This window comes from Lonchura striata, chromosome 36 (genome assembly GCF_050655825.1).
Source record: "Lonchura striata isolate lonStrDom1 chromosome 36, ASM5065582v1, whole genome shotgun sequence".
Classification (NCBI taxonomy): domain Eukaryota; kingdom Metazoa; phylum Chordata; class Aves; order Passeriformes; family Estrildidae; genus Lonchura; species Lonchura striata.
This window is the reverse complement of record NC_140738.1, coordinates 7,872,186-7,882,500: the sequence shown is the minus strand read 5'-3', so window position 1 is coordinate 7,882,500 and position 10,315 is coordinate 7,872,186. Positions and strand designations below refer to the sequence as shown.

At 58.5% G+C, this 10,315-nt stretch overlaps 1 protein-coding gene across 1 annotated transcript; it reads left to right on the top strand.

The window, feature by feature from the left end:
• Nucleotides 1-750: 750 nt before the first annotated feature.
• Nucleotides 751-10,031, top strand: LOC146764099 (uncharacterized; the record flags this gene model as incomplete). Its single annotated transcript, XM_085565447.1, has 2 exons — nucleotides 751-3,253; nucleotides 9,988-10,031. Coding segments are annotated over 2 exons (2,547 nt in total), but the record flags the coding sequence as incomplete, so codon positions are not given.
• Nucleotides 10,032-10,315: the final 284 nt, after the last annotated feature.

Below are 10,315 nucleotides of genomic sequence, written 5' to 3'. Positions count from 1 at the left end.
CCTCCTCCTCGTCCTCCTCCTCCTCCTTGTGTTCGTCCTCCTCCTCCTCTTCCTCGTCCTCCTCCTCCTCCTCCTCCTCCTCCTCCTCGTCCTCCTCCTCCTCGTCCCCCTCCTCCTCATCCTCATCCTCCTCGTCCTCTTCCTCATCCTCGTCCTCCACGTCCTCCTCGTCCTCATCCTCCTCCTCGTCCTCCTCCTCCTCGTCCTCGTCCTCATTTTCCTCCTCCTCGTCCTCCTCCTCCTCATCCTCGTCCTCCTTGTCCTCATCCTCGTCCTTCTCCTCCTCGTCCTCCTCGTCCTCCTCGTCCTCCTCATCCTCCTCCTCATCCTCCTCCTCCTCGTCCTCCTCCTCCTCGTCCTCCTCCTCCTCCTTCTCTTCTTCGCCCTCCTCCTCCTCGTCCTCCTCCTTGTCCTCCTCCTCCTCTTTGTCCTCGTCCTCCTCCTCCTCGTCCTCCTCCTACTCGTCCTCCTCCTCCTCGTCCTCCTCCTCCTCCTCCTCCTCCTCCTCCTCGTCCTCCTCCTCCTCCTCCTCCTCGTGCTCCTCCTCCTCTTCCTCCTCCTCCTCCTCCTCCTCTTCCTGGTCCTCCTCCTCCTCGTCCTCGTCCTCCTTTTCCTCCTCCTCGTCCTCCTCCTCCTCATCCTAGTTCTCCTCGTCCTCATCCTCGTCCTTCTCCTCCTCGTCCTCCTCGTCCTCCCCGTCCTCCTCGTCCTCCTCATCCTCCTCCTCGTCCTCCTCTTCCTGGTCCTCATCCTCCTCATCCTCGTCCTCCTCCTCCTCCTCGTCCACCTCCTCCTCATCCTCCTCCTCCTCGTGCTCCTCCTCGTCCTCCTCGTCCTCGTCCTCATCCTCGTCCTCCTCCTCGTCCTCCTCCTCCTCCTTCTCCTCCTCCTCCTCCTCGTCCTCCTCCTCGTCCTTCTCCTCCTCGTCCTCCTCGTCCTCCTCATCCTCCTCCTCGTCCTCCTCTTCCTGGTCCTCCTCCTCCTCATCCTCGTCCTCCTCTACCTCCTCGTGCACCTCCTCCTCGTCCTCCTCCTCGTCCTCCTCCTCTTCATCCTCCTCCTCCTCCTCGTCCTCCTCATACTCCTCCTCGTCCTCCTCCTCCTCGTCCTCCTCCTCCTCGTCCTCCTCCTCCTCCTGGTCCTCCTCGTCCTCCTCATCCTCCTTCTCCTCGTCCTCCTCCTCATCCTCCTCCTCCTCGTCCTTGTCCTCGTCCTCCTCGTCCTCGTCCTCCTCCTCGTCCTCCTCCTCCTCGTCCTCCTCCTCCTCCTGCTCTTCCTCGTCCTCCTCCTCCTCGTCCTCCTCCTTGTCCTCCTCCTCCTCTTTGTCCTCTTCCTCCTCCTCCTCCTCCTCGTCCTCCTCCTCCTCGTCCTCCTCCTCGTCCTCCTCCTCCTCTTTGTCCTCCTCCTCCTCCTCCTCGTCCTCCTCCTCCTCCTTGTCTTCGTCCTCCTCCTCCTCTTCCTCGTCCTCCTCCTCCTCCTCCTCCTCCTCCTCCTCGTCCTCCTCCTCCTCCTCCTCCTCCTCCTCCTCATCCTCATCCTCCTCGTCCTCTTCCTCATCCTCGTCCTCCACGTCCTCCTCGTCCTCATCCTCCTCCTCGTCCTCCTCCTCCTCGTCCTCGTCCTCCTTTTCCTCCTCCTCGTCCTCCTCGTCCTCCTCGTCCTCCTCATCCTCCTCCTCGTCCTCCTCTTCCTGGTCCTCCTCCTCCTCATCCTCGTCCTCCTCCTCCTCCTCGTCCACCTCCTCCTCATCCTCCTCCTCCTCGTGCTCCTCCTCGTCCTCCTCGTCCTCGTCCTCATCCTCCTCCTCCTCCTCGTCCTCCTCCTCGTCCTTCTCCTCCTCCTCCTCCTCGTCCTCCTCCTCGTCCTTCTCCTCCTCGTCCTCCTCGTCCTCCTCATCCTCCTCCTCGTCCTCCTCTTCCTGGTCCTCCTCCTCCTCATCCTCGTCCTCCTCCTCCTCGTCCTCCTCCTTGTCCTCCTCCTCCTCGTCCTCCTCCTCCTCGTCCTCCTCCTCGTCCTCCTCCTCTTCATCCTCCTCCTCCTCCTCGTCCTCCTCATACTTCTCCTCGTCCTCCTCATCCTCGTCCTCCTCCTCCTCGTCCTCTTCCTCCTCCTACTCATCCTCGTCCTCCTGCTCCTCATCCTCCTCCTCGTCCTCCTCCTCATCGTCCTCCTCCTCCTCGTCCTCCTCCTCGTCCTCGTCCTCCTTTTCCTCCTCCTTGTCCTCCTCCTCCTCGTCCTCCTCCTCCTCCTCCTCGTCCTCCTCCTCCTCGTCCTCCTCCTCCTCCTGGTCCTCCTCATCCTCCTCATCCTCCTTCTCCTCGTCCTCCTCCTCATCCTCCTCCTCCTCGTCCTTGTCCTCGTCCTCCTCGTCCTCGTCCTCCTCCTCGTCCTCCTCCTCCTCGTCCTCCTCCTCCTCCTGCTCTTCCTCGTCCTCCTCCTCCTCGTCCTCCTCCTTGTCCTCCTCCTCCTCTTTGTCCTCCTCCTCCTCCTCCTCCTCCTCGTCCTCCTCCTCCTCGTCCTCCTCCTCCTCGTCCTCCTCCTCGTCCTCCTCCTCCTCGTCCTCCTCCTCCTCGTCCTCCTCCTCGTCCTCCTCCTCCTCTTTGTCCTCCTCCTCCTCCTCCTCGTCCTCCTCCTCCTCCTTGTCTTCGTCCTCCTCCTCCTCTTGCTCGTCCTCCTCCTCCTCCTCGTCCTCCTCCTCCTCGTCCTCCTCCTCCTCGTCCTCCTCCTCCTCCTCCTCCTCCTCCTCCTCCTCCTCCTCCTCCTCCTCCTCCTCCTCGTGCTCCTCCTCCTCCTCCTCCTCCTCCTCCTCCTCCTCCTCCTCCTCCTCCTTCTCCTCGTCCTCCTCCTCCTCCTCCTCGTCCTCGTCCTCGTCCTCCTCCTCCTCGCCCTCCTCCTCATCCTCGTCCTCCTCCTCCTCGTCCTCATCCTCCTCGTCCTCTTCCTCATCCTCGTCCTCCACGTCCTCCTCGTCCTCGTCCTCCTTTTCCTCCTCCTCGTCCTCCTCCTCCTCATCCTAGTCCTCCTCGTCCTCATCCTCGTCCTTCTCCTCCTCGTCCTCCTCGTCCTCCTCATCCTCCTCCTCGTCCTCCTCTTCCTGGTCCTCCTCCTCCTCATCCTCGTCCTCCTCCTCCTCCTCGTCCACCTCCTCCTCATCCTCGTCCTCCTCGTGCTCCTCCTCGTCCTCCTCGTCCTCGTCCTCATCCTCCTCCTCCTCCTCGTCCTCCTCCTCGTCCTTCTCCTCCTCCTCCTCCTCGTCCTCCTCCTCGTCCTTCTCCTCCTCGTCCTTCTCCTCCTCGTCCTCCTCGTCCTCCTCATCCTCCTCCTCGTCCTCCTCTTCCTGGTCCTCCTCCTCCTCATCCTCGTCCTCCTCTACCTCCTCGTGCACCTCCTCCTCGTCCTCCTCTTTGTCCTCCTCCTCCTCGTCCTCCTCCTCCTCGTCCTCCTCCTCCTCCTCCTCGTCCTCCTCCTCCTCGTCCTCCTCCTTGTCCTCCTCCTCCTCGTCCTCCTCCTCCTCGTCCTCCTCCTCGTCCTCCTCCTCTTCATCCTCCTCCTCCTCCTCGTCCTCCTCATACTCCTCCTCGTCCTCCTCCTCCTCGTCCTCCTCCTCCTCGTCCTCCTCCTCCTCCTGGTCCTCCTCGTCCTCCTCATCCTCCTTCTCCTCGTCCTCCTCCTCATCCTCCTCCTCCTCGTCCTTGTCCTCGTCCTCCTCGTCCTCGTCCTCCTCCTCGTCCTCCTCCTCCTCCTGCTCTTCCTCGTCCTCCTCCTCCTCGTCCTCCTCCTTGTCCTCTTCCTCCTCTTTGTCCTCCTCCTCCTCCTCCTCCTCCTCGTCCTCCTCCTCCTCGTCCACCTCCTCGTCCTCCTCCTCCTCTTTGTCCTCCTCCTCCTCCTCCTCGTCCTCCTCCTCCTCCTTGTCTTCGTCCTCCTCCTCCTCTTCCTCGTCCTCCTCCTCCTCCTCCTCCTCCTCCTCCTCGTCCTCCTCCTCCTCGTCCTCCTCCTCCTCATCCTCATCCTCCTCGTCCTCTTCCTCATCCTCGTCCTCCACGTCCTCCTCGTCCTCATCCTCCTCCTCGTCCTCCTCCTCCTCGTCCTCGTCCTCCTTTTCCTCCTCCTCGTCCTCCTCCTCCTCATCCTCGTCCTCCTTGTCCTCATCCTCGTCCTTCTCCTCCTCGTCCTCCTCGTCCTCCTCGTCCTCCTCATCCTCCTCCTCCTCCTCCTCCTCCTCCTCCTCCTTGTCTTCGTCCTCCTCCTCCTCTTCCTCGTCCTCCTCCTCCTCCTCCTCCTCCTCCTCCTCGTCCTCCTCCTCCTCGTCCTCCTCCTCCTCATCCTCATCCTCCTCGTCCTCTTCCTCATCCTCGTCCTCCACGTCCTCCTCGTCCTCATCCTCCTCCTCGTCCTCCTCCTCCTCGTCCTCGTCCTCCTTTTCCTCCTCCTCGTCCTCCTCCTCCTCATCCTCGTCCTCCTTGTCCTCATCCTCGTCCTTCTCCTCCTCGTCCTCCTCGTCCTCCTCGTCCTCCTCATCCTCCTCCTCATCCTCCTCCTCCTCGTCCTCCTCCTCCTCGTCATCCTCCTCCTCCTTCTCTTCTTCGCCCTCCTCCTCCTCGTCCTCCTCCTTGTCCTCCTCCTCCTCTTTGTCCTCCTCCTCCTCCTCCTCCTCCTCCTCCTCCTCGTCCTCCTCCTCCTCGTCCTCCTCCTCCTCCTCATCTTCGTCCTCCTCCTCCTCTTCCTCTTCCTCCTTCTCCTCATCCTCCTCCTCCTCGTCCTCCTCGTCCTCGTCCTCGTCCTCCTCCTCCTCGTCCTCCTCCTCCTCGTCCTCCTCCTCCTCCTCGTCCTCCTCGTCCTCGTCCTCCTCCTCGTGCTCCTCCTCCTCGTCCTCCTCCTTGTCCTCCTCCTCCTCGTCCTCCTCCTCCTCGTCCTCCTCCTCGTCCTCCTCCTCGTCCTCCTCCTCGTCCTCCTCCTTGTCCTCCTCCTCCTTGTCCTCCTCCTCCTCGTCCTCCTCCTCCTCGTCCTCCTCCTCATTCTCGTCCTCCTTTTCCTCCTCCTTGTCCTCCTCCTCCTCATCCTCCTCCTCCTCATCCTCCTCCTCCTCGTCCTCCTCCTCCTCCTCGTCCTCCTCGTCCTCCTCATACTCCCCCTCGTCCTCCTCCTCCTCGTCCTCCTCCTCCTCATCCTCGTCCTCCTCCTACTCATCCTCGTCCTCCTGCTCCTCATCCTCCTCCTCGTCCTCCTCCTCCTCGTCCTCCTCCTCGTCCTCCTCCTCCTCATCCTCCTCCTCCTCCTCCTCCTCGTCCTCCTCCTCGTCCTCGTCCTCGTCCTCGTCCTCCTCGTTGTCCTCCTCCTCCTCCTCCTCGTCCTCGTCCTCCTCCTCCTCATCCTTGTCCTCCTCCTCCTCGTCCTCCTCCTCCTCGTCCTCTTCCTCATCCTTGTCCTCCACGTCCTCCTCGTCCTCCTCGACCTTGTCATCTTCCTCCTCCTCATCCTCCTCCTCCTCCTCCTCCTCCTCCTCTGACTGTGGTTCTCAGGATTCAACGACTCCAGGCTTCCAGGAACCTGGAACTCTGGGATTCCATGGCTCTGTGACCACATGGATGGATTCATGACTGTCTCCAAGGCCACAAGGGAACGTTGGTGCCAGCGGGAGGGGCTGCAGTGCAGGGGCACCAACAGCTGAGAGGTGACTGCAGCTGCTGCTGCTGCTGCTGCTGCTGCTGCTGCTGCTTCTGCTGCTGCTGCTGCTGCTGCTTGTGGGGGTGCTGCTGGCAGGGGCAGGGCCCTGGTGTGGCTGAGCGTTCCCATCTCAGCCTGCGAGCTCCTGGGAGCTCAGTACAGGGCCAGGACTGACCCAGGTTGGCACTGCACTTGAGGACAGACACAGAGAATGGAAAGTGCCCATGGAGTGGTTTCGAGCAGGTCTGTGGGAAGGAGGAGGGAGGGAGGATGAATCCTCTGCCCAAGGCTGCCAAGGGAAGGCTTTGGGAGGGAAAGCAAGCCTTGACCTGACACTAAGTCCTTCAAGGGCTCAGTTGCCCACGCTGAGCAGGATTTCATCGCGCAGAACTGACAGGGCCAGATCCAGGGATGGGGAGGACATCGAGGCAGGCTTCAGCTGAGCAAATTCTGCAGTGCTGACAAAGAGAGAGACTACAGCCAGGTGAGGGAGGCAGGTGGAAGAGGCTTTGTGCCGTCCCTGCTCAAAGGGGATCCTCACACAGCCCTGATGATCTGTACATAGGAGAAAACAATGAACACAAAACAACAAAACGATAAACTGCTAGTAACCACAAGAAGCCCAAGTTCCCTGAGGTGTGAATTGGAGCAGGAGAGCTTGAGGATCTGTGGGATATCACCGAAGAACTGGCCCAGGGCATTGCCATGGCACAGGGGCAGGGAAAATGTATTGGCAGTGTGCATCAGAGCATTGAGAAAGGCACTGGCCCAGGCAGCTGCTGCCATGTGGGCACAAGCTCTGCTGCCCAGGAGGGTCCCGTAGTGCAGGGGTTTGCAGATGGACACGTAGCGGTCGTAGCACATGATGGTCAGCAGGAAATATTCTGTTGCAGTACAGAAAAAAAAAAACAACTTGTGCAGCACATCCTGTGTAGGAGATGTTCCTGGTGCCCCAGAGGGAATTGTGCATGGCTTTGGGGACAGTGGTGCAGATGGAGCCCAGGTCGCTGAGGGCCAGGTTGAGCAGGAAGAAGAACATGGGCGTGTGCAGGTGGTGGCCGCAGGCTACGGCGCTGATGATGAGGCCGTTGCCCAGGAGGGCAGCCAGGGAGATGCCCAGGAAGAGGCAGAAGTGCAGGAGCTGCAGCTGCCGCGTGTCTGCCAGTGCCAGCAGGAGGAAGTGGCTGATGGAGCTGCTGTTGGACATTTGCTGTGGCTGCACATGGGCACCTGTTCATGGAGAAAGGACAGGGACAAGTCAGGAGAGGCTGCTTGGAGCCAAACCTGGGCCATTCCCTGCAGCCTGTCCTGCTGGGACTCACCCACCCTTGTTCCTGCTCTGGGAAAACCTTCACCCAGGTCCCTGCCTGAGCTCCAGTTGTGCTGGCTGAGTGTGCCAGGAGCAATCAAGGCTGTGTGTGGGGGCTCTCAGGGAGCCATCCCTGCCCTGCTGCCCTGGGTTTGTGGCCATTTGGCAGAGGGACAAGGGTGGATATTCAGTATTTTTCAGGGGAATCACTCCTACTGCAGAAAGGCTTGGTACCATCTGCACTCCCAGGTCAAAAGGATGGAAGGAGATGGTTTTAGGAACTGTGTTCCTACCTACACACCATTTATGGTTCTCTGAGGTCAGAAATCCCCAGCATTCCTGCTGCACTCAGAGTTTGCCACTGAGAGATGTGAGAGGCAAAGGATTCCCTGTGGCTGAGGGAAGGTGAGGGGCTGGATGGGCTTGTTCCCCCAGCACTGCTCTGTCCAGCCCCCTCTCCTTCCCTGAGCATCTCCCTGGGCCTGGACATCCCCTCCTGAGAGGTGCCTTGTCCCTGCCAGCGCTCACAGAGCCCATCCCACCCTGTGTGCCCTGGGCCCGGCCCTACAGAAACCTGCCTGTGTGCAGGGCCCTGGCTGGGGCAGGCTCTGTGTGCAGCTGGGCAAGGGCAGCTCAGGAGAGCCCTGCTGGGCCCTACAGAGGTGATGCTGCTGCTACCCAGGGCTGAGGAGTGGCTGAAGGCCCTTTGGGAGGCTCCCAGCAGAGACACTGACCACCCAAAGTCACAGTTCTGGAGTCTCTGTAAATGTTCTATCATTCCTTTGATGATCCTGTGTGTCCCTTTCAACTCAGAATGTTCTGTGATTCTGGGATTACAATTTCTGTTCTGCTTCTCTCAACGCCCTGCTGCCTATAATCAAAAGACAAAAAAAGAACCCTTGCAACAGTGTTAGAACAGTAAAGTAAAAACCATACCTTTATTGGAAGTTTCCAGGTGTCCCAGTGAGGATGAGGAACACCCAGCCCCTGATTTCAAAAGTTCATTAAGGTTAATTAATTAGGATATTTAACAGGAACGTCCAGTAGGAGATTCAGTTGCCCCAATTCCACACCCCTGGATCAACACATTCCAGTAAGTCCGAGGACTTCTTTGCCCCAGTTTTAGTTATGACTGTTCACATTGTGGTCAAATACCAAAATATTCTTCTTGTATACACTCTTCCTGATAATAAGACGATACAGTATTTCAGGAATATATTTAGACAGTCAATTTATTGTACTAAAATCTAAGAGAAAAGTAGGAAACATACTAGTGTCAGCAAAGATTACAGTTACATAAGTACATAATAGTAGTTTGATAAAGCTAATTAAGAGTTTAATGGAGCTAAGTAAGGATTATAATTTTATAATTATAAAATAGTAACTTACAGAGCTACAGTATATGAAAAATGTATAAAAAGCAAAAATCTTTATGTAACCACCCCAACATTCCCATCCTGCACCAAGCAGGAAATAGAAAATACTCTCAGGAAAGCTCCTGACCTTTACAGCAATCCCAGGTTTACCTCCTTTGGGAAGTGTCCTCTGGAGCTGTGCCCAGGCTGGTCTGGAGCTGGGAGCAGCCCTGCCCCAGCCAGCCCCTCTCAGCAGCAGCACCTGCCCTGCTCAGGGTGGCTCCTTCCCCCCACAGCTCCTGGCCAGCGCTGGGAGCAGCTCCAGGGCCGGCTGAGAGCTGTCCCTGGCAGGCAGCAGAGTCCCTGGCCCAGCACAGCGCCCTGGGCTGCAGGACCCTGCTCTGCAGGACAGCCCTGGGCACCCCTGGCTGCTCTGCACAGGAGATGAGCAGAGAATGCACTCACAGGGTCTGTGGCCATTGGGATGTTCCAGCTTTAGGAGATCTCTCCAGGAGCTGCAGCTGCATTGTCCTGCAGCCAGAGGTTCCTGTGCCAAGGGCTGGCAGTGATTCTGCCCCAGGCACTTCTCAGCCCCTTCCCAGCCCTGACTGATTGAAGCTCTCTGTGCCTCTGTGCTGTGCCCGGGCTGGCTGCAGGCAGTGCCCCAGCCCTGCTGGGCTGGGAGAAGAGCTGCTCAGCAAGAGAAATGTGCTTTTGAAGCTCTGCTTGGTTACCAGGATCACCCTCTGTGCCAGGAGCCTGGCCCATCTCAGCAGCACAGACACAGCACAAGGACTTTAATGACCCTCTGGGGCTTTGTGCTCAGGCCCTGAGCATCAGGCCCTGAGAGGGAGCTGCAGAAACCTCTGCAGAACTCCAAGTCAGAATCCACCTCCAAAGTTTCTGGGACTTTTAATGGGTCCCACTGAGGGACACGACTGAGAAAGTGTCCCCAGGCCCCAGGCAGGGCAGAGAACTGGAGGCACTGATGCCAGGTGGGGACAAAGAGAAGCCAAGTCTTGGTGCCCTGGGGCACAGCAGGGTCTGTGCCACCAAGGGCTGTGAGGAGACACCTTGTCCTGAGGCCCTGGGGCCTCCTGGCACAGCCCCAGCCAGGCTGGGCACTGTCAGCCCCTGCTCCTGCCCTCAGCATCCCCCCCATGCCCACATCCCAGTGGGGTCAAGGATCTGCTGGAAGGAGTCCCTGGGGAGCCTTGGTCAGGAATGGCCCTGGGGGCTCCTTCATGCTCCCAGGGACTGCAGGTTCTTCAAAGGACTTTGGCTTTTGCTTTTGCCTTGGAGTCTCTGAGAGGTTTATGCAATCATGGCCTCCAATTATCTGCTGTAATTAGTCCCGGGAGAGGCTTTGTCAGGAACAACACTCAGTGGGGCCCATTAATGCTTCAAGGTACTTCAGTTTTATTAAGGTACTTGGTGTTTGCCTTTTTATACAGACTCTGTGAGAGGTTTGTGCAATCATGGCCCCAGTTATCTGTTTTAATGAGTCCCTTCAGAGCTTTGTACAGGCACTCAGTAGGGCTCATTAATACTTTGAGATTCTTAGCTTTTGTAAGGTACTTTGGATTTTCCTTTCCACATTGACAGTTCTTTGTGCCATTTTGAGTCTCTGAGAGGTTTTTGTGCCATCCTGGCCTCCAGTTCTCTCCTCCAAGGACTCCATGAAGAGACTGTGGTATAGATGAACCTTTGTGGTTCCCATTAATGCTTTAGACCCCAACCACTTTGGGGTTTTCTTCTGACTTTGACTCTGGGAAAAGTTTTTGCAATCTCCTCTCAGGCCCTGAGGTTCCAGGGCTCAGCTCCAAATGCACCATGGGGCTCATTAGGGTCAAGTATGTCCTGACAAACCACGGGTCTGCCTCAATTTCTCTCTGCTCTCGTGCAGCTTGTCATTAAGTTTCTGTAGTGATTTTGGGTCATCATTTTGAGATTTCTCGGCCAATGCTTCAATAGTGTGGTGGCTAAT